At 45.7% G+C, this 23,994-nt stretch overlaps 1 protein-coding gene across 1 annotated transcript in view; it reads right to left on the bottom strand.

Annotated features, from left to right (window-relative positions):
• LOC119107236 (uncharacterized) overlaps positions 1 to 22,498 on the bottom strand; it is a 29,715-nt gene extending 7,217 nt beyond the window's left edge. Inside the window, exons 1-5 of the mRNA XM_037230651.1 lie at positions 22,411 to 22,498; positions 21,631 to 21,776; positions 14,494 to 15,137; positions 10,677 to 10,804; positions 10,105 to 10,293 (exon numbers count right to left, since the gene is read on the bottom strand). Coding sequence (XP_037086546.1) covers positions 10,105 to 10,293; positions 10,677 to 10,804; positions 14,494 to 15,137; positions 21,631 to 21,776; positions 22,411 to 22,429 — 1,126 coding nt within the window. The 5' untranslated portion in view covers positions 22,430 to 22,498. The remainder of the gene's footprint in view (positions 1 to 10,104; positions 10,294 to 10,676; positions 10,805 to 14,493; positions 15,138 to 21,630; positions 21,777 to 22,410) is intronic.
• Positions 22,499 to 23,994: the final 1,496 nt, after the last annotated feature.

Genomic DNA, 23,994 nt, shown 5'->3' with positions numbered 1-23,994 from the left:
AAACCACCATTTCCAGACTGTGCTTAACTCTGTGTCCACAAAATCCTCTTGTCAAGTGTCTTTGGAGGTTTGAAATCATAACAAGGACATCAGTTTTTGCGATCTTCTGTAAAACTGTCTGCAGTCAAGCTTACATCAGGTAAATGTTACATGCAACACTCCTGGTTATTTATGGTCCAGGTCATGTCAGGGCAAGTGCTCAGAACCATAAAAAATATTCGAGACATTTCCCACTGCACGCCACGATATTCATGAAGATCAAAAATACAAGGTGGACATGGGATCTGGTAGATCCATCCCTCCAAAAATTGTCTTGAATAACTTAGTAATTATTAACTAAATACCGGTATTTCATTCTAACAAATTTTATGCCCTTTAAACCCATTCTGACAATTTTTCAGCAACCTTTCCGAATTTGTCGTGACGTATGTGTTAAGGTGGGGCTCACATTTTGTTTCTTGTTATATGATTGCGTGCCAAGGCACAGAAAAGATATCCTGGTCCAAAATACCTGTGCGTATATATATATATATATATATATATATATATATATCCCACCTCCCTAAAACACCCACAGAGAAGTTAGCCAACTGTCAGAAATCAAGCCCAGACGCCAGGGACCACACAGGTTAGACAGGCGGCCGCTGAGGAGGAAAAACGAAAACAGGACAATCACCGGCGCATGGGGATGGAGAACATGGCGCCAGCTGTCGGCACCACAGCAATATGCAGTGGCTGACGAAAGAAACGCCATAAATTATCTTAGCACTATAAAGCCAATGGGAGAAGGATGGGAGCGACTTCGGCGAGGCGACCGGCCGTCGGCGCAGTCGAGAAGCGGGTCGCTAAGAGAGGAAGAACGGCGGGACCATAGCGTGTCGGGGAGAAGAGTTCGACGAAGAAATCAGCTCGACGAAGAGAGCACCTCGACACATGCCTCTGACCAGCGCACTACTGTTGGCTTCCGGCAGCGCCCGACCCTCTAAAGTCGACAAAACAATCAAATTTAAGTCGAAGAACAGAAACTTTGAACATCAAATCTCCTCTCCTGTGTCCGCATCCTGTTACCGCGCGTCCCCCGCCCCCCCCCCCCCCCCCCTCCCTCCGACGCCGTACACCTCTTCTTCTGTGGCGCATTCTTTAGTATTATGAGCCCGGCGCGCGGCGCTATGTAAATTTCTCGTTAATAAACCATTTTTTTAATAAACCATTTCGGGCGCGGGATGTGTGCGTGTTAGAGGGCCGGGGTCGGCAGGGTATAGCAGGATTTAGCAGTGGTAGGAAACCGGTGGCGGGTCGCGTTACCTGAGGTTATGTCATTAGAGCTATCGCGGACAGGAGGTGTACTGCATGCAGGTAGACGAGCACCGTGTGCATAGACGTGAATGGGGATTAGGTTTTAATGCGGCTGTTGAGAAAGTGATAGTTTTAAGAAAGCAAGCGAGTGATGGACGTGGCGTAAACGAACTGTAATCAAATCGCGTATCTGGATCTAGATAAGATGCGTCAGTAAATTTGTAGCTTCCGCGAGTATTCACGCAGTATTAGATTGGAAGATGGACTGCTGGTCGGACAAAGTACGTTAATTGCAGCGCACGAAGTTCTTGACATAAATCTGCTGTAAAACGTATACTCCGATTCGCCAGTGATGGATGACTGGCCAAAGGCTCGCGGAAAACCAGGGTTAGGAATGACGGACTTGTCTTGCTTGTCACGAACCTGATTACTTGCCATGCGCTTGGCTTTTGATGTAGCTTGGTGAGACAAATGACGCAAATTGCACACCATTTTTTGCATCATTGGTCAGTAATTTCGGCAATAGCATGCATCTTTATAAATGATTGGAGCAGTAAATTTTGAAAAAATGCAGTTGCTTGATTGCAATGTGCGCTATTGCATGTCTGTATAGATTTGGTTAAAAATAGCGTGTACCGCAACGCATTTCATGTCACCGGTCAGATCATTAAGGAATTAGCATGAGCCCCCACGGAAAACTGAGATCAGACAGGACTGACTGTGGCGTAACACCTAACTGTTGTTTGGGACGCACTTGGTTCTAACTGCAATTTTGGAACAACTAACTTGCGTTGAAGTTCATTCTATCTCAACGGCTTTGCATCATGCATCACATTGAAGTAAACCAAAGCCCGCTCGAAAGCCCGGTGAGTGGGACAATGCATTTGCATTCATCATCATGCATTCATTGCATTTGCTTTCATGCTCAGCAAGACCTCAATAAATAATTCGGAGCATGATCTTTGTAAACGTCTGCAGGATTTGTCAGCAAGGGAATGAATAGGAAAGGGAAATTAGTTCAGGGCATATGAAAGCAGCCTCCAAGTGCAATATTTTCTCCATGACCTCTAAACAATAAGGAAGAATCAAGATGAACATGCCTACAAGCACCATGCGCCGCGCCCCAAATTTAAGGATCGTGCGTTCGAAACCTGATCGGACCGGAAATTGCTTTGCCTGGCCTATTTGAGTTACTTTGCACTAATTGTCAATGGCCTGTTCACGCTATCTGTGAAATACGGTATTAAATTCCTTGATAGTTTTTGCGTAGAAATTGCGGGCATGTCATCGTTTCAACGTGACATACATAATATGGCGTGACACACACGTCAGTGGGCGTGTAAGTCATGGCAATGACACTGGAAATTATTAATCGGGCTTTTTTAGCCGGGCATTATTATTCTATATGTCGCTCTGTCGCATATGTCGCTAAGCCGTTATGACTTGGATTCATATGCAATGTATTGATCATGATCTTCGGAAGTGATTGTAGAATAGGGAGCATGTTGGAGAAACGTCACAAATTATTTAACTTTAACGTCAATGTGTCGTGGCCATTCTGGCTTTTAAAGCAGCTCATTTTGAAGGAAATAAGCATCCCTCGGTACTGTCAGGCTACCGCAGATAAGCTAAAGATGCAATCTGGACACACTTCTAACAACCTAGCGGGCGCATGGGGCCAAGGACGACTTTGCATGCAGGACCTTCATGCCCAGGATGTTTGCCGACATTGATGATTTTACGGATAAAGGAGGTAGGACTTCGCACTTTCAGAGCAAGGGTGATCACGTCGCAAGGCTGACCTCATTCAAAAGGGAGGGGACGCCACTCTCATTATACAGAGACGGTGCCCATAAGACTTCATGGAAGATGCGAGTCATGGTGGTCACAGGTTTCATGCAAAGACGTTTGCCAAAGCTGCCGTACTCGGTAAAGACAGCACGGATGTCGATCTCCATTCTTCTGTGAGGGTCCTCCCCCCCCATATTGAGTTGGACCCCCTCCCCAATATCAGGTTGCCCCCCCAAAATGCTTTTGGTTGGAATGCTACAAAAAACGTGGGTAAGAGATGATCAAAACAGCAAAACCATCTTCTTTGACCTTTCTGCGTAGTGGCGTCTCGCACATCTCTCATATCAAAAAGTCATGGCGGCTCTCACCACAAGATACAGATCGTAACAGCTGAGCAGATAAACGATGCAACAAACTTCACATGCCTAGCGCCATAAGACACGCGATAGTTTGTGAGGCCAAAGTGAAAAATTATGGCATATGGGGATGACCGAAATACTCCATGCTAACCCCCTTCCCGCCCCCTACAACCAAAATGCGTGCCGTGTCCCATCATCGCCATCGAAGAGCGCCATCGGCGCCCTAAGGCGGCTTCTAAAGGGGCACCTTCACGTGCCGAACAGTAGAGACGCGTGCGTCCAGTGCCTGCTCCGTGGATCCAACCCTGCATAACTTCTATACTGCTTAAATTGAAAACTTTTTATAAATTGTACAAAGATAAGGCATATATTGCTTTTAATCACAATAGAGTGGGCAAAATCCGGTGAGAAAGAAGTAGAGGGGTCGTTTGCCGGGCCTTGGGTTCAATTCCCCTAATAATTCACAAAAATTGACACACCTGGAAGACGACATAAAATCCCCGCTAGTGAGCCGTTCTTTGTTGGCATTGGGGGAAGGCGGACTATCCTTAGGGCCAGGACGCTACCTGGTCGATACTCAGGATGGAAAGCCACTACGGGCTTCAGGACAGCGTATTGGCTGTACGCTGACGTCATGCTCTTTGCCAGCCGAGACTGGCATAAACGGTCCGGATGGTTCTCATAAGACAGGGCTGGTGACCACTAATATTTGTAGAAGGTGCGACCCGGCGTAGTGCTCACATGGTTCTCGTAGACACGGTTACGAAAAACGTGCTCGGCGAAGACGGCATAAGATCTCAGTCAGGTAATACCCGTGTGAAGGGCAGGCCTTTTTTTAAGGGCAAGGACGGTGCTTGGACGACACTAAGGGCGAGGGCCTCGTGTATGGGCGGAAAAGACGTCTAGTTATACGCTTTTGCCCCTCACACGAATGAGCCCGATCGCCCCGCGTGAAAGAGCCCGAGGTGCCAAGACGAGGAGAAATGAGAATTATAAACGCGTGTTCAAGATACCTATAACATTAAATTTGGCAGTATACTAGGTGACAGTACTCCGCCCTGACCCTGTATGCTAGTGGGGAGGACCGTTGGGGCAAAACTGTGGGGCCAAAGTTGGTTAGCGATGCAACGAATGAATGCAGCGTATGATGATAGTGGGGAGGGGGGAGGGCAAATGTGTGAACTTGCGTACATGTTGATAGATCATAAGGATCAGTGGAAGCGATGGTAGCTCAGCATAGGGCAGGAATGGACAAATTGAAATGGCATTTAAAGCCAGCTTATGTTGCAAACCGAAGACATACGGGGGAGTACGCGAGATGCTCGACAGGGCGTTCGTGGCCCAAGTCGTGTCAAACAGGTGTAGCGCGGAAGAACTATTCCACGGATTCCGCGCGATATCATTATGTTGCTAACTCAGCCTCGCCCTCAATCCCGAGCAGTGAAGTACCTATGTATCTCACCTGAAATTGGCCAGCCTCACGTTTGTATATAGTCTAAACATGTGAGGACATTCTTAGCACCAAATAAAAAAGTAGTGTACTCAAACTGCTTCCAGTAGTCTTCCAAGACCCCAGAACTCTTGCAAAAAATTGAAACATGTTGCAAAAGCTGCAAGATGTTTCCAAATTGTTGTAAAATGTTGCGGAAAGTTACGAGAGTGATGTATGACAAAACGAGGCGTCATAGAGACTCAGGACCACTCCCATTCTCCTCGCAAAGCTCGAAAGCCGAACAGTACTCTTCGAAAATATTGCAAGCTTGTACACACATTGCAATTGCAAATACGGTGTGCACCCTGCTGCAGCGCTACATGTGACCCATTTGCGAAGAAAATGTCAGCTGGGTTTGTAGTCAATTCAGCAATGTATTTCACTTGATTGTAATTATGGGTGGCTACTTATTTTTGTTATGCTAAGTATAATTGGTTTCACGCCAAGAATGCCAGACCTGATTTGGTCCGAGGGCCAGGGATCAGATCATTAAAGGTCAATCTACGTCAAACACGTTTGCTATTTTATGGCGCATTTGTGACACTTTTTAAATAAAGTTTGATTTTGCTGTGTCAAATTAAAGTTATTTTGACTAACATCGCTTGATCCAATGCATTGGATTCATTGGCTGCGGGCAGGGCTGGGCCAGAGAAAGGCGTTTAAAACAAATAAGTACCGACAGGCATCACATGGTTAATGCCGGAGCTGGCATTGACGGATCATATCAGCGAATGCTCGTTGTTTAACATATTCTGCTGTTGGGTGCAAGCGACTCTGGCTAAAAAAAATGGCAAGCCATTTTAAGGTCATGACCATCCATTAAAAGTGGCTTCATGCAACGTCTGATGTGGCCTGCTATCACCTGTGATTGCAGTGCAATGCACATCTACTACAGCGTTATACATTTGTTCAGCCCTGCTCTTCCTTGCGTAATGTCTGGATATGATTATCAAGGCAATGCCTTGTAAATGTCTGTTTTGTTTTTACTTGTCACTGGTCTTTCAAAATTCACATGATTTTCAAATGATTTGCTGTACTCGCTAACGCTTGCAGTATGAACACATGTCGAAGCATTGACGTTTCGCTGTATGCGCAAATTGACACATAGGATGCTGCCAAATGTAGTAGTTTTAATCGGGATGGTTTTTAGCAGGTGCCAGGAATATATCAAAAACTTTACTATACCAGTGTTTACGTCACATATCAGCGGTGACACCGTGCTTTTACAATGCCCTCGGATCAGTGATATTCACAGATTTTTCAGCCAAGGTCCATTTTTCATGCTAAGTAGTATAAAATACCAAATAACTGGGCCTATTACTAGTCGTAAGGACCGTGGCGGGCCGCAGCATCTTGCAACGAGCGTGATCAGTTTGCTACGCAACATACTGATCGTTGGACAGCCGAGAGACAAACCTCTTTTTATTTTCACATATGGCATATAAAGCTGAATGAAGGTAGAAGAGATGCTCAAAAATGTTGTCTGCATCGGCCAGGGGCCCGATAAACCAAATTGGAGTCATCTGCCTGCTGCATCATTGGACCCCTGTATCGTTAATCCTTTTGATCCTTTGAATCGATTAACCATACATGGGTTAAGCGATCTTTGGCGTCAGTGAGGTTTCCCTGCGTCAATCCGGAATCAACTGCTTCGGCCTGAGGGCCTTCCGCGTCAGGAAGGGGACCTATGCATGATGCATCCCTCCCATCTCTTGAACAACTATGGGGGCCCCGACCATCGGTCTCCACAATAGTAGCCATTAACCCTTGACCGGGAAAGGCAGTGGGGCCCCCTGGTGTTACACTCACGGGGCTCTCTGCCCGCGGAAGGTAAAGGGGTCTCTTTCAGACCGGAAAAGGGCCTGTCCCGTACCTGAAACTGTTGTAGGGGTTACCTGTTTTAACATTGATTCTTTACGGACCGGAGATGCGCTCTTTATGCTTACATGGATCACACAAAATCAACGAATTTCTTCCACAAATTCGCTAGGGACCCTATTTGGGTACCTGAAATATGAAAGATAAGATAGTTTTGGCTCCTCCCCTCCCTCCCCCCCCCCCCCCCCTACACCGTGAAACAGTTTGCCCTGCAAATACACCGCCACTGGCGTTCTGAGCCTAAGATGGACCCGCTCCAGACCAAAGATTGGCCCTTCCCAGGCCCATAAAGGGAAATGTTGGGCCTGGGGAAGTGCCTTTCCGAGAAGCGCCAAAAAGGTTTTTCCGAGCCTAAAGCTCTCCGTTTCTCAGCCTATACTGGATCCCTACCTGACTTGAGACGAGCCGTTTCTAAATTCATGATGGCCGCTTCCAGCCTTGAGAGGGCGAATTACATCTAGAAAGCCGTATTTTCAACCTCATTTTTATCCACCCTACTTACTGTTGAGAAGATTCCTCACATTCTCCTGGCAAGGGCCCCGTGGGTTGTACAATTAGGGGCACATTGTTTTTTTCTGTCAGGGGCTTGAAAGGCCATTGCGTCTCAGCGCGGGTTACCTACCGGCTACCAATTTGGCTGCACAGCAAATCTGGCCTGGTCATCCGGATGCCTTCAGAGGGATATATTATACAGTGGTTCCCTCTGTGACGCGGGAGGACCTCTGAGCCGGGAACTTGGTCCGGAGCGATGCGGTAGTCTTCATTGCCGCATAAAGATCCCCTATCGCCACAGATAGCCCAATAACTGGCAAAGAGTCTACAGTTCGGCTTAACGGACCCCTCGCTGAAATGGCGCGGAGGACCCGTTCGGTACTGGCTCCAGACTGACACAGGGCTCTTTCATTGTCTCATTATGGACTACCATTGCGAGGTCTCATAGCTCCTTATCTAGATTTGTGAAATGGGCCCACAGCGCTCAGACCGATACGAAACCGACTGCTCGGTGCCGCTGATGCCTGACCGATGAAGAGGCCCTCATTGAGTCAGAGGGCCCCAGGTCGGCGCAAAGGGCGCTCTAACTGACATCTGAGGATCCAGCACTACGCGCCAGCCCTTTAATACAACTTCCAGTCAGTCCTCTGGACCTCTTCGAACACTGCTTCCGGCCAACTCGGGGCCCTAATCGTCCGTCCAGAGGGGTCCTTCGGAGCCCTCGTTGGGTAACATCGATAATTCCCTTGGCAGAGTTGGGTCCAATTTCCAGCACAAGATCCTCTACTAGGCACTCTGCGCACTTGACCGACAAAGGGGCCCCTCATTAAGTCAGGGCCCGACCAGCGTAAAGTGGCCAGGAATTCGCCCGGTCGGGGAGTTTCTGGCCACCATGGGCACTCTGGTTCTTAATGGCCCTTGTATCTACTTGGAGCACCGCGACCTTTTAAGCTCCCTGCTGGATGCTAAGAAGACTTCAGAAGTACTCGAGAACTTTTCGGCTGCTTAGGGGGTCACATTGACTGCCCAGGTCACGGGGGCTCACGGGCTTATCAGATGGGGCTTTCTGGGCAGCCGCAGGCTGTTGTGGTACTGTCTGAACTTCTGTTCGGCAAATATTTCCGTTGGCTCTTCTCATACGTATGACCATTTATCTGTCCGCACCGCGCGGGCCGAAAAGAGCCCCGTCATAGGATTCGAGGCCGCTCACCATCCCCCTCCCCCCCTTTCCCATCCAAACCCCAATAGAGCCTTCAGCCAAGACTAGATGGTGCAATGTATTTTCCATTGGAGGCTGAAGTGTCTTTCCGTCCCATTTCGGGCTGCCGACCGGCTACCATTCTGGTGATATGATGACCGGAGCGCTCAGATCCGGATCCCTAATTGATCCGGAGGCCTTCAGAGGGATACGCGACACACTGGTCTCCTCCTATGACCGGGACGGTTGACCCTGGATCGACGCCACTTCCCCACGGAACCCAGTCCGTCGTGCTTGGGCGCTGGATAAAACGGGCGGTGAGCCGCTGTTCGATGCTGGTCCCCTGGCTAACACGGGGTACTTCCGCTGCCTTACTGTAGCTCCCTGCATATCTCCTTTTGTTGTCGGAGAGCGCCGACTAACACAAAATGCCCTCTGCTATTCAGGGTTCCGTCCCTATCTCCCCAAGCAGTCACAGGAGGATGCAACTGGTCAGGGACTTCCTAAAAGCTCGAATAGTCCCTCAGTAGCCCGGCAGGCCATGGACAATTAAAACAGCCGATCAGCGGCCAGAGGGGCCGTTAGCATACAGAACTCTGAGCAGGCAATACGACCGCTGGGCAGCCAAAAAGGTCTTTTGGCTCCGAGGTCTCCTCGGTGTTCTGAAGGGATTGTTTTTTCATTCAATACGTTCAGTTTTCTTCCACCTACGTGAGTCGAATAGGATGCTCACAAAGTGGCTCTTAGACTCGCTTAACCCCACTCCAGATTTTTGGCTTTCCGGGGTTCGGAGGGGGCCCGGATGTCTCGACCTCCACATGATCTCCAGTCGTGTGTATGAAATTGTAAAACTGAAAAGTGCGATGTTCGGAAAAATGTGAACTTTGACTTGCCATAATCGGATCATATGTTGACCTAGCAACATTAAAACTTACTACCAGTCGTGAGGTCCCTTTGAGACCAATCCATCGGTGTCTTCCGCTAAGCTATATGTCTCAGTTTGGAAACGGCAGGGATGGCCAATCAGCAAACCACGGCGAGAGTTGAAATACTGCATCGAATCTTACAGGCATGTCTCCGTACCATTTATGTATCAACTTTGTAATAGAAGTGTCTATAAGTATGCATCCGGTCCTGCTGAGTGAATATTAGGACAATGTCTCTGTTTCCATTTCTGCGCCAGGTTTGTAGCGGAAGTGCCTATAAGCATGTATCTGGTCCTTACGAATGGGGATTAGGACAATGCCTCGTGGCCACTCAAAGTAATGTAAAGATATCGACATTTGAAAGGCTAGAAGTATGGAAGAAGCAAAGCCATTCACTTGAAACATGCTAGGTGTGCATTCTTTGCCTATTATCGTCTTCTTATGATACATTGTAATCAGTCCGTGTGGAGAAGTTTACAGCTCCTACAGATTGCTTTACTAAAGCTGTGATGCTGAAACCGTATCTGCATCAAATTTCTCTTTTACAGATGCTGGCATCCTCAGCCCCAGCAATGCAATCCTTGATACTGCAATACACTTCATCACGAAAACATGAAAACGCGAAATGAGAGCCTAATTGAGAAAATACAGTGCACTTTTTAATCCACTTACTTTCAAGGGAATCGCATAATTTCTTCTTTCGTATATCCTCGTAAACGCCATCCCTCTTCATCCAGGGCACCACACAGACCGAATCTTCATGGTTGACCATCTCCTTCAAAAGGCATAATTCTACGCATTTAGCCCTAGATTCGTTACGTCCATATGATCTACATTCCCCATCTTGTGTTGTCTTCTCAACTGGAAACAAACGTAGCAACATAAATACATCTGGGGAGGTGTTGATGTTAAAGATGGTATTAAACTGCTCATGCTGTGTCCACGAAATCCTAATTTGCGAATATAGTGGTGATTCTCGGATAAATTATTCATCGTAGGAATCGATATATGACTTTCATATGGCATGGAAGACTCGGAGATATCTGTAATTAGCATATCCCTGGCATCGGTGGCAGCACTGATTTGTTTTTTGCCAAGATGCGCACGTTGTAAATCGATACGTCATATTGGCTTCCTGAAATGAAGAAAATGCAGTGTTTGAGATCAGACAATCATGCTGTCGTAGGATTTAAGCACTGTTTGTAACTGGAATTATCAGGTGGTGAATAAAGAAAAGGACTTACTTCTGCGAATGTGGAGAACAGTGTCTTTGTCCATTGGAATCCGATAAGGGCGTAATATGGAAGCAACCGGCAGATCACTAAATTCTTGAAACGTATTGATGAACACCAACAAGTAGCTCTCTGTTGTCCTGAAACAAGATCATGTTGCGTTAACTGTTAAGATGATCAAAATTATTATCATACACATGAGTGACTGATTCTCCTCACCTCAACAAATGCTCAGAGAGTGTAGCGGACTGTAGGGTGTGTGTGTGGGGGGGGGGGGGGCGGATGATCCCGCCCCCTGGCCATCTCAAGAACCGCAAAAGGTTAAGTGAAGAAACTCCCAAGATAGATGGGTGCTGTAACGAGCTATGTTGTGTGAAACATTCATTATCCTACATCAATATATTGAAGGCCATATGAGGTGACACATGTCAAACTTAGAACGTTTTTTTTGTTATTCGGACTGTCATTCTTGTCAATCGCTGCAATGCGTTTACGTGTGCTGTGATGGAACTCTCCCGCATTTTTGTCATGGTGTACGATGTGATACAGATGCTATGTACACTATGCAGTAATATGAAGCTTATGTATTAACAAGTTATGCCGCATTGCATGTCGTTGGTCGGCCAATTGGCTGCCCAGCCGGGTGGCCATACAGCCAAGCGTAATGACCTTTGAAAATAATTATATAGCAGCTGAAGTGTGCAAATTGTAGTGAATGAAACGCAAACACCATTTGCTACATGAGAGAAGAAAGCACGTTTTCTGAATGTTTAGCGGACAACTTACCAAAATCACATGATTCGCATCGTAGTATTTGTGCTTGTGGCCATCATCAGGTTAGCGTAGATTATCCAACTGGCATTGACCTGTTAGGAAATCGACCTGAGCTAACCTCGCTGGTCCAGTATAGCCTTTGTAATTATTGGCCAAGCACTTTAAAACCTATTACTAATCGTGAGACCTCTTTGAGACCAATCTACCGTTTTTGCTTCTAAGTTCTATCTCTCTTAGTTTGGAAATGACAGGTGATCCTATCGACCCGCCTCCCCCCCCCCCCCCCCACCCTCTACCAGACCGCGTTATGAAAAACGGTGTGTCAGCGCGAGGCTTAAACAACGCGTTTGGGGTTTAAATTACTTGTCGGCAAACCATTGTGAGAGTCTGCTGGTTCACTCCGGAGATCTTAACAAACAAGTGGAGTGGGTAGAGTGAGTCCCACTCCCATACCTCGCCCCACAATGTGCGTGCTAGGATAGGTAAATTTACCTCTATTTTAAGACAAAGTTCAATCGCTCTTATTGATAGGACTCTCATTTAATTCGGAACACCTTTTTGCATCCCAAAGTTGGTTCTTCAGCATTTTAATATTGATAACGCACGCTTAGAAGAAAACCTTGCGGAAAAATATTATATTATTTGAGCTTATATAAAGGTGTCTACTATAACCACACACATCACATTGCAATCCATATACATATACATGCTACGATTTTGAATAAGGCATTTCTCGCTGCTGAGAGCCGAACAGTCTGAAGTTGCAATGAGGAATGGAGTCTTCACAGCTCCGAAGGCGAGATAAGTAAATATTTCCCCGCGTGTGACCGAAAAACCAAGCGGCGAAAAAGCGAGATTTGAGCAGAACACACAAAAACAACATTTCATTTTCTTTCATGATTGGCACAATGACTTATGAAAATGAAATGCAAAGATGTCATACCCCGTCGCAAGCGAACAGGTAGCTATGTTTTACCACGTTTGGTGTGCTCTTCCACTCAGCACAGCACCACCATGGTAATTCGACACGCTCATGCCTCACATTGTGTTGAGAATTAGCGCTTGGTTTTAACTGATGTGGAGAAATCACCTGGCGCAATCTTAGGTCCCTCGGACGTATGGATAATGAGCTATCACCCGAGGCTTTTTCATAAATGGAGTTGGCAGTGATGTGTTCCTAACATTTTAGCACCCATGGTCATGCACAAAATGATATCAACGTATCTATTTTTGCGATCGCAAAGAGTTGATTAATGACTAAGAGTTAATTAATGATAACATCAAAGGTCATCGGTCCAATATCGCATATAATCAGTTCTTAACATTGTATTCTGGAGATACCAGTTTTCGTACGTTGCCTTTCCGAAATAGAAACGAAATCCGAGAGCACGATTGTCTGAACTAACTTTTCATGACTCAAAGCATGGTCCTTTTCACTCATTTTAGCATTCGGCCGTCTCCGAAATGGGACATTCGTCTGCTATCATACGGCCCCAATGCACTGATAACCGTTTAGATTGCTTCGCTAGTCGGTGCCAAGGGTACGTTAGTGCCTGCAATCCCCTTAGCACCGTATCAACCTAGGCGGTTCTCTCATGTGTACCAATTCTAAATGTCATCCTGTCCAGTAGGAACAATGTCTTAAGCGTGCAAGCTGACACGCTCAGGACGTCTGACAATGCGCTTCTGCGGCGGGGAACCTCTGTACTACATGCGACACGAACATGACGGGATATTTACAGGACAGCAGCTGAAGGACAACACTGATACCCTTCAGACATGCAATGACAGATCTAAACTTGGAGACGTGTAAGTATCGATGAATTATCCCGATCTCTAAGCAAACAAATTATCGTACAGCTCTTGAGTTACTGGGTGAAGACGTAACACATCGTTGATATCATTGGGATTACGTGTCTCGGTAGTGTGTTGTGCCATTGCTGATGTATTTCACACACGTTTAAACAACGGCCTCATGGCGATAAAAATGATTAACCCCTCCCCTTATTCTGGGGTCACATGTCTTCGCCGCTCGCTCAAAATACCTCATAAAGATGCAGTGGAAAAACTCAAGCTCTCAACTTAACCCATGTGCTATTTGTGTGTCTTCGAAGATGCCATATGACCTTGCAACGTTTAAAGATATGATACTGTTGAACATATCAGTGATATTGAATACACCATTTTTGATTCTATCAATACTACAAAGACAAACCACAAAGTTTTTAACCATGCCTAAAGCAACCATAAAGGATATCGAACATATATAGGATAACTGGTACATAATTTTCTCAGGATGCACCGATCGTGTCCCATGTGTATGTTCATAGCATGCCACAAAATACAATATCCACATGAGTGCCTAGGAAATCAGGTTAGGGTGGATATACTTCCACCGTCAAAGCTTATACCAATATATGATCCAACGATCCTCCGAGGCCAAAAATTCGTTTGATTACTTGTGTGTTAGTAAACAGCTGAGGCTGATAACAGTCGGTTTCGACATGGAGCAGCCGTCTTTGTATTTAGCCGAAAAGGGAACTTTTGTGAGCCCAATCCCCAAGGTAGTTTGCTGGCGGCAATCGATCGTCGATGCCCTCCTTTGGAATGCACTGCTGAAAGTGTAACAATTTGTTGTTGCCCAGGCGATATTCCGAACGTCTCTGTGATGGGGCCTTACGATTTATGGTATTTTTGTGGGCAAAGTACGCATAGCTCCTACATGGCGCAAGCGAGTGAAATGATCTTGATATCCACAACACAACAAATCACGACACTCGTTAGGAAGCGGATACGTGTAAAAGCTTACACTTATAATCCTAACGTTGTTAACGTGATGAAATGAGCGACACTGGTAGCCTAACTTGTGCACATAAAGGACTGGAAGCCGGGAACTTCTGCAAACATATCGCGCGGATGAAGCAAGCCATCCGCGTTAGCAAAACGACGTATTTATTGCAAGAAGCATATTTGATTTATTACAGCAATCGAGTAATGTGTTGATGGCAACGGCACTATTGAAATACTAAGTTGCGATTGATTGCGTACGACTTACCTTCTCAAAATAAGCTTCAGTTGGTACCGTTGATGCAGTATTTTATGACTCTTGGATTGGATATATCTTCGGCAGTTTGGTCCAAAACTTAAGACTTTACTTTGCACTGTAATTTTTTGTGACGGGCTGCTGAAATTACCTTGATTATTTTGTCCAAAATCCGATATCATCAGCTTGTGTAGGTCTTGAGCCGAAAACTCCAAGAGCTCTTGTACGGTGGTATTGTCATATCGCAATAGGTCAATATGTCTGTAAACTGCATCGAATTCGTCTATTTGCATTTCTTCCGAGAGACCGAAAAATGAGAATCCGTTAAATGTTTTCCTAAATGTGTATCCTTCAATAGCTTTATCCGGCGCGATATGTGAGCACGTCGTGTTATTCCAATTGTTCCGGAGAAATTCCATTTTATGCAAGAATGTATCTTTCTCATGCACAAAGTGATTCTTTTCAAGGCATGAAACTGCGAGCTTTAAATCATCGCCAGAAAGTGAATTTTCCATATCAAATGTGTTAAAATCGACATTGGTAGCGATCTTGTAATAGCGACCAAAATTCAATATCTTCGATGGTTCAATTGCTGGGAATGGGCAGACGGTGATTTCAAGTCTTGTTTTATCAACTGTTTCTGTTGCAGTGTACACCTGTAAAAAGGCAGAAATCACGGTTGTGGTTAGCTGCAACAAGGCATATTTTTCTGCTGCTGACACAACAAAACGTGCCTGACAGAAGGCTTCAGGACAGATCTCAGCACATTGCTGTTAGCTATCAGTTTACATTACTAGCTGTCAGTATTGCGAATGCTATAAACCTCGCTGCACGCACGCTACTGTGTAGCGAGGATGGAGAGGCAATCTTTTTCAGCATCAGCGAAGGGATTTTGCCACGACCAAACCATTCGAGATCCAACATAAGCCATAAGCAATGTAAGCCAGTCAATTCTCATTCTCTTTAAACCAGGACTTACACTACCTCGTGCAATATCATGTAGGGTTAGTTTGGACATTTGAATGGCCTGTATCGTGACATACAAGCCTGGCACTAATGGTCTGTTCACACGAACTTTTTCAGTGCATCGGATGCACGTCGAAAGCAGGCAACGTTGTGCTAAAAAAGTGAGGCGTCTAATGTATACCCACGACGTGCTTAAATTGAGATAAAATAGAGCGAGCTCGTCGCATTGCAGGGGCGGCGAATCATGGGGAGGGGGGGGGGGGGAGCTGGCAGCGTGATAGAAGTGTCCCCGATCTTTTGAGGTGTGGCAAAACTAACTTTTGCCCCCCCCCCCCATCATTTCAGGTGGTCTAGACGGAGTCCACGAGTATGTGATAGTACTGGCTTACTGTATCCCCAAACCAAACTTGAAGGACCCATGTCTGGGCCCGAAAGGGCTATCTTGAACCCAGAAGGGAATCGTTTCGAGTCCGCGAAGGGCCTATCTTAGGCTGGAAACGTTATATTTCGAGGCCAGAAAAATATTCATGTCACTTCTGACGTGGTAGGGGCCCTCTCTGGTCTAGAAAGGCTCTCGTAAGGTCAAAAAGGGTCCGTCTCAGGTCATGAAAAACGCCCACCGCAGGCTGAGAGAGGGCCCTCTCAGGTCTGAAAAGGATACATCATAAATTTAGAAACGACTCGTCCCAAGTCAGGTAGGGACCCAGCAAGGCTGATAAATGGGGAACTTAATTTCAAAAAGACTTATCTCATTGTTGGGATCTGGAAAGGGCCCAGCTCTGGTCCGGAATGGACTCATTGTAGGATCAGAAAGCCAGTGGTGGCATCCGCTGGGCAAACTGCCCTCGATGCATGAGGTAAAGGCCAACACAATATTTTGCCCCAGATTTCAGGTGGCCTAAATAGGTGGTCGGATTTGTGAAAGAGATTTGGCTATTATGTGTAATCACGGAAGGTATAGAGAGCCCATCTTGAAGGGAGTGCTCCACATTTGTCTGTGGGTTTCGAACTGAAATAGTAATCTTGAAGATCACTTGGTGCAGCTTACAGCCCTGCCCTCCTTAAGGCTTAAACCGGTCCATTTTCTGAGCTAAAATCAAGCGAGGACTTGCGGGCTATTTCGGGGAAGAGTATTTCAAGGTCACCCAGGCGGCCATAACGCCGTAACAACACCATTCAGATTCTGCAATTCCGATAGCTATGAAGCGACCAGGGCCAAGAACAATGTAATCGTCGATTCGTTCATACGCGACGGTCGTGGGCACGATCTCCAGGTATAACTGACTCTCTGTCCAGATATAACTGTCAATTGCCTCTCTATCAATTGTGTGCAAAGTACGTTAACGGAATCAAACGCTAGCGTATTGAGGAGCATATTTACTCAATAGAAATATTGTGATGTCTAGAGCTTTCCGATCAGACTGAAAAGGCCCAATGTGGGCTCAAAAAGACCCGTTTCTGAACAGGGAATGCCCTTCATAAGCTCAGAAACGTCCGTGTCAGGCCTGGGTGGAGTTTATCGTGAACATAGAAAGGGCTCTCTCACGTCTGGAAAAGGCCTTTGGTAAGCCCAATTAGGACCCTTATTAAATTACAAAATGACACATTTCAGGCTGAAAAGTGAGCATGGATAACAGGAATCGCATTTCAGCCTTCCACGGGCTTCTTAAAGGTCTGAATAGGTCACTGACCTAACACAACCCAGGTGATCATTTCGTTTAGGATCATACTGTCTAGCGTAATATTTGACGTTCACTGAAGTGCAAAAATCAAAGCGTTCTTGTATGATTTTGATCGCCATGACTTGTGAAAGGTCAAACAAGGTCACTTACCTTAACTGAGCACCAGTGACCTTTTCCTTAGAATACCTATCTAGGTTTTGAGTCACTTTGACACCAATTTGGAGCTTGACCTTATCTTAAGTATTTGATCTTATTTGACCCAAAGGTCTTGACCTAGGAACCTCAAACTTTGTCAAAGTAAGTTCACTTGCAGGTCAACACACCCTGTGAAATTATTGTCTTAACTGTTTTGTATGCTAACAAGTGCCGTTAATCATGTTCAACAGCACAACTTTAACACACGCCTCTTGCTTTTATCGCGTACACCTGGCTGATAAGATGGAAGAGAAATTTTTGGCGCTCACCTTGTACTTTGCGCCATATGCTCCCAGAATGTTAGGATTAAGAACATTTTTTTTTGTGCTTCGGGTGTGGAAAATCCTCGGCATTAGCTGGCATAATGAATCCCAAACTACCGTCATTCTGGATTCTCCGAACTATTATGACACATTAATATGATTTTGTATTCGTATAGCACATTTTTCACTCTCGAGGCCCTAGTTTTCCGTTAAGATCCATGGGGATTATACAAAGATCACCTGCTCTCACAAAGAATCTTCACTTCCAGGTTTCGATACAAAAGAGCGTGCGGACAACCACGAATTCTTCGGTAAGTGGAAGAGGAGATTCACAGCATATCAGTCCATGGCAGTTGAGCTCACTTTATGATGAGAATGGGTCAGAAATGTATATTTTCATTTTATCAAACAAATACCTCCAGTCTGGTCGCCACGACAGCGTGTTCTTCTCGTCTCCGTACGTTGTCATTGAGGTGGGCCAAGGCGCTGTTATACTGCGTCATGCTGATTTTCCACTAACAGAGCCTCCAGAAAGCTACATTTGGCGCCGTATGCGGAAAACGTTCGAATGCAAGATATCGGATTAAATGAATGCAACTAAAACAGCGCATGAACCCCGTGAATTTTCAGGATAAAAAAGCGAAAACTGACAACGTGTTAGCACAGTGCTGATTAGTATTTCAACTGTAAAATTGTGTCAGAACTTGGAAGTTTTCATTCCCAGGAACGTCTTAGGTTCAATAAGAGCGCCAGAGCGGCGATTCACACCATGCGTCTTACGGTGACATTATGGGGACTTGGGCGCCATCCTGATGACTGCTCGCCTTCAGCGCATTCAAAAAGTCAGGGGCTGGTGTTGCATATGAAAAATTGTGAATGCTGCTCCCATACATTCTTTTTAATACCTTCCAAAAATCCTAGATTCAGACGTTTTTCAGATGTATTCTCTCTTCACATTCCATGTACAGGTGTTCTTTCAGATATATTCGTTTTGAGTATTCTGATCGTTGTAGATGTTCGTCAATTCTAGATTTTAGAAATAAGAACTGTCTTTAAAAGCAAGAATGCAACACCGTTTAAGCCACCCTTGTTTCACATTTGCTGCCGTGATATTATTTTAAACAGGGGTGTAGCTTTCTATTCAGTTGGCGGGAGACTGAAGCCCCCCCCCCCCCCTCTCCTCCCAACATGGGTTGCCGTCCCCCAGCTTTGGGAAGAAGGTGGGCAAAATGCGGGGTCCTCCTGAAATTCTTTAATCCAAAAGAGGCCTCACATGGGTCCAAAGAGGCCCTGCTTGCGAAATTTTTGGCCTGCAAAACACGGCCCCTCGCAGAGTTTTGAACTTCAATGAAGACCGTCTCGGGCCCGAGGGGCCACGCTTCTTTAGTGGCGTATTCAGGCTTTGTCCAGGACGGCACCAATCGAGCCATGTGGGTCCTTCCAGTCAAAGGGCTCCTTTTGCCGTTGTTTTTCGTTTTGGTAAGTGTCTTTTTCTGAGAGTCTTGAAATCCGAGCAGCCCTCGCTTAAGATTCAAGTGTATTAAGACGATCTCCAGTGGAGCAAATACATAATAGAAATAGGGCTATAATTTTATAATTAGAGATACGTTGCTCGGCTTGGGATCCTGTTTTGATGGCTCAGGGGGCCGTTTTTATGCTTAAGAAACCCTACGGGTGTCTTAAACTGGTAGAATTAGCGGGGAGGCACTCGCGATCTCCAGAAGCGGGGAATGGCTCTAAAGCCCCTTCAAAGCTCCCAATGACCACCCCACTGCGCCTCTTTAACTTTAGAGCACAAAAATCACATGCAGGCTTCTCCGGGATCCATGCGAGCATGGGCAGCAGCGGACGGTAAAAAGGGGTCGTCACAGGAAGCTCAGTCTCATGAGACAGGACCGTCGAAGGCATCCGGCTCTCTCTTAAGATTACTTTTAGGCTGCGCGCCTGCTCAGACCATGAGAAACTTGATTTATTACTTTTCATGGCTTGCCTATGTATCACAAATCTGGAAAGGCGATGCCAAAAGGTCGTGAGGCCATCTGGCAGCATTGTATTTCAATAAATCCTATTACGAGAACAATGACCTGCCCTTTGTCAGAGTACGTTGAAATACCTTGCCACATACAGCTTCACAACCAGGTGCCAAAGCTTTCAGGACCCTTTAAATTAACCTTACAGTGCCGTTGCGCCATGTGAGGATTTTCCATGTTTCGGTAGATGTCCATCTATGGTGCCAAAAATACCAAGTACGCCATGTCTCTGGCGATGAGACTTTTTTCTTGAAACGAAGAAAAGAAAAAGACTTTTGAAAAAAACTTTTTCTTTTCTGAAGCTTGCAGACTTAGGTGGCGCTTGTATCTCAAATAAATGAACATGACAGCAATTCTATATATGTGTCTCAACAAATCCATGCATACCGCTTGCAAGAATATATCGCCTTCATTTAAGGGAGTGCAAATTGCCGGAGTCAAGCTTACTGTCTGGGGATCCAAAGTCCTATTCCTTTAGTTTCTTTCCGCTCCGTTGAACTCTTTTGTCGCCCGAAGGTGGGAATACCCCGTCACAGACAGTGTAAGGTATGACGACGCAATCAAACAATGACGTATTCAAGGACATAATTACTAAACAGATAAATTGTGTTGTCCGAAGCCGTCTTTTTCACTTAAAAGTACACCAATGCTTATAAGTGAGGTTATTTCATCATAGCTCATGCTTGCTTCAGTATCTTAAAAATGTGGAATATTTTCTTTAAAGGGGTAGGGCACACTGGTTTTCGCCTGGTCGGCATTCAACCTTCCACATCTGTAAGGGCCCACCTCAAAGAGGGCTGTCCTGAGTGAGGCTTTGGGGAGCAGAGCAGGAGGGGCCAGGTGGCTAGGTCTCTTTGGTACAAAGATATTCCTCCTGAGGGGGGGGGGGGGAGGAATCTCGGGTCCCCTGGTATTGGTTTGGGAGTAGTGGTAAGCGGGCACCTGAGTAGAAACATACCCATGAGCCAACCTACCTCTAACAGGGGTCCACTTCAAACGGGCCAGTCCTTGAAGCCAATCAGAACCTCTTCCAGACCCCATGCTGACGTAAGCTGATCAAACGAAGAGCGATTGGCTGACTTGCCTCATTCAGATCTGAGGGGGACCATATGGGACTTTCTCGAGCACCCGAATGGTCCTTTTCCATGGAAAGGCCTCTTGGGCAGAAAATGTGGCCTGAGAAGGGCAGTGAAGACTCAAACTGACTGCTTTGACCAGGGATTCCAATATAGCTTGTAGGAATAATTTCCCAGGAAAGGCCCGCAAAACGTCTTCTGAGAACCAACCCTACCCTAGAGTTGATCACTCGTGCTCGTCGCGATCCTATCTCTATTCCTGCCAGGTGACCACCAGAAGCTTTTCCGCTAAGGTTCTTAGAACATTCAGAATGGAAACAGTATGCCCTGGGCTCCTTGGACATGGGCTCAAATGTGCCAATGGAGCGAAGGATGGATGGCGAACGGAGCGAGGGGAAGGATGTGGTGGCGATTGCCTCGTTGTTCATGAGATATTCCTTTTTGTACTCTCTCTTCTTTTCGGCCTTCGCTGGCTCTGTCATGAGATCAGTGCAGATCCTAGGCTCACTACCGTGATTTCGTCGAGGGGAGCACGCAACATTGTATGCGTGTCTGTAATTTGGGACCCCTCCGGTTGTCTCTTTCAGATCTGAGTGACATCTCGGAGGACTTTTTCGGCTATCCGAATGGTCTTTTTTCACGGAAAAGTCTCTTGGGAAGAAAATATTGCATCACATTGATCACTGCTCTCTGGAGCAGCCACGTGTTGCGAAGTTTCCTGTCCAAATTCCATAAAACCAAAATACCACAACCATGCCATGACCACAATTTGCGGTTTCCATGAAGGATTCTTGTAGCTTTTCCATGACCACAACTTGATTCGGAACCATTACCGATTAATTCATTCAACCTATTCACGGTAATACAGAAAAAAGAAACCAGAAACTGAAGTCTACATCAACCTAGAGAGATTCACATGATGGCAGATCATATTTACCTGGGCATCATCGTGCTCTTCATATCTCCGTTCGGAATTTTGCAAAATAGTGCATAGTAAACCAATGCACAACGCAATGACGCAGAAGCGTGCACTTAAGTGGATGACTTTGATGGTCCTCTCTCGCACAGTGGGTCGGCGTAGCACTGAAAAGTACGTAAATTTATTATCAGACGGTTCGAAAGCATTTTGCTCTTTACCATTGCGTCAACGCAGGATCGTTTATATCTTGTCACCTTTAGTCGCATGTGAGGTCCGCTTGCTGTGTCTGGACGTGACAAGTAAGCATACATAGCGTTCGTGTGTAACTATTCTAGACACGCAAGGTGTTGCATTAACCATTTCAGACAAGTGTATAGCCTTCATTCGTGTTTAAACCAGTAAACAATGTTGTCGCAAAGATGTGCAAACAGAGGGTGGTCGTTAACGGCATATCAGGAAAGCAATTCGGATATTCGATTCCAGTGAAACTGCTAAAAATCACAGAGCTGACAACATACGTAAATGGAAACACAGACTGACCACACTAAAAAGGCATGTCAAATGAACTACGGTATTTACCATTCGTTACAGATGCATTACATATTTTTTCAAGCTGCTAGCTTGTTTTGTGCATGCTCTGACATCAAAAGCAATGATTGTCGCAAATACAACTTTACAAAAAGCAGCATATATATTGATTGGCCGACTTGTTTGAATGAAAAGATACGAATGTGCATGACGCAAATGTGTAAAAACATATACCCCAGATTCTAGAACCAAGCCGGTTCTTCAGCTTACCGTATTCGGGCTCCATCATCAAGTGTCAGTGAATGACTCCTCTTGATGCAGTGATGTAAATAAAATGCGATATCATTTCAGGCATGATAAGGTCCCCAAAAACTGCATCTGTGCCTTTCACGCATGATACTTGGGAGGCATAGTGTCATCGGGACAGACCATGGCATACGCTCGTAAATTTACCGCTAATTGGCATTTCATTGACGCTGGGATCTGTTACATTCTGATGGAGTTAAAGGCAGAGAAACGGAGCGACTCTGTGCCAGTTTCGTCATAAGTGTGATCAATGTGATGTGCGCGCCAGGTTCGTTGAATTTCGTAGTAAAGACGCATTATCTAACACAACGTATTCTCATGCCTTTTTGTGCTACGAACCTCCCACTTAATTACTGTGGTGGGATTTTTCGGCTTCCACGAAGAGCGCAGTATACGTGTGTCTCCAATAGTATTTTCCAATTAGGTAACTAATAACTGATTATGTTAAACTTGAAATGATGATGACTAGCTGATCGCGGATTTTCCACCCAACTGAACTCAGCTTCTTAGGTTCAGCTTCGGAGTTGTCAACACTCCAAAATGCCTCTCTTGGTATGATTGAAATGTGCAAAAACCTGAACCCGCTTACAACTTTTTGCAGATGCCGAGGCCTGCTGTTCGTTCGAGTTTAGTTGGGTTCGAAGGCCTGGTCGTTCATCATAGGCTTTCACTTTAAAGTTCAATTACCGCATGGTGCTATAAGTTTGCATTTCAAACTTTTATAGGGTGGTGTTGCGTCCACGGCTGGTAAGGCATCTGTTTGCTCCAAAGACGAGATATATGAACTAACTGCAACTCTTTCCGACATGCATAAAAATCAGGGTCCTTGCAACCGTGAGGGTAACAACAAGAATAACTATGACACTCTTATTTAAGAGCGTCCTTTGGTTGAAGAATGACATATTTTATGTCTTTTATACACTAAAGCCGCCTTCAAATTTTAAGTGTTCATATATCCGAGACTAGTTGGCATGTGAAAGCTTTTATGATAATTGTGGTTATCTTGCTGCAATTAGCACTTAGACGTGGTGGCGACTTTCTCCTATTTATGTGCCTTTTAGCATTCGTACTTAGAGCATGGCAATCAAAGTTCGAGCGCAGCTAACTGAATCAACAGAGTATGCTGAACGCGGCTGTACTTCTTACGTCCGAAATATGTTGGACGTAGGATGCAGCAGAAAAGCTCATCGCTTACAACCTTTCGGCGTGAGCGAAATGATTTGCGTGTTTGCGGCTGTTTCAGCATCGCTGAGGCACAATGCTGTTGGTGCTACGGCACGGTAATGTGAGCCGTTTTTATGAACCCAATATTCCTTGAGGAGGGGTCTTGAATTTATTCCTTTCTTGAGTCGTCCTTATCTTATGATGACCTCATGTAGGGATGAGAACAACAGCTGCTACAGTAGGGGGAGAGAGAGAGAGAGAGAGAGAGAGAAGAGAGGGGGGGGGGGGGAGGGAGGAGAGAAGAGAGTCCTAAGAGCAGGGCCTACGCCAAAGAAGTGGTTGTTCTGGAGCCCACCCCTCACGGGTGTTGATTTGCATTATTTT

The sequence above is a fragment of the Pollicipes pollicipes genome, unplaced genomic scaffold (assembly GCF_011947565.3).
Source record: "Pollicipes pollicipes isolate AB1234 unplaced genomic scaffold, Ppol_2.1 Scaffold_6686;HRSCAF=7923_pilon_pilon_pilon, whole genome shotgun sequence".
Classification (NCBI taxonomy): Eukaryota; Metazoa; Arthropoda; class Thecostraca; order Pollicipedomorpha; family Pollicipedidae; genus Pollicipes; species Pollicipes pollicipes.
The sequence above is the reverse complement of the archived record's forward strand: the minus strand, read 5'-3'. Positions and strand labels throughout refer to the sequence as shown.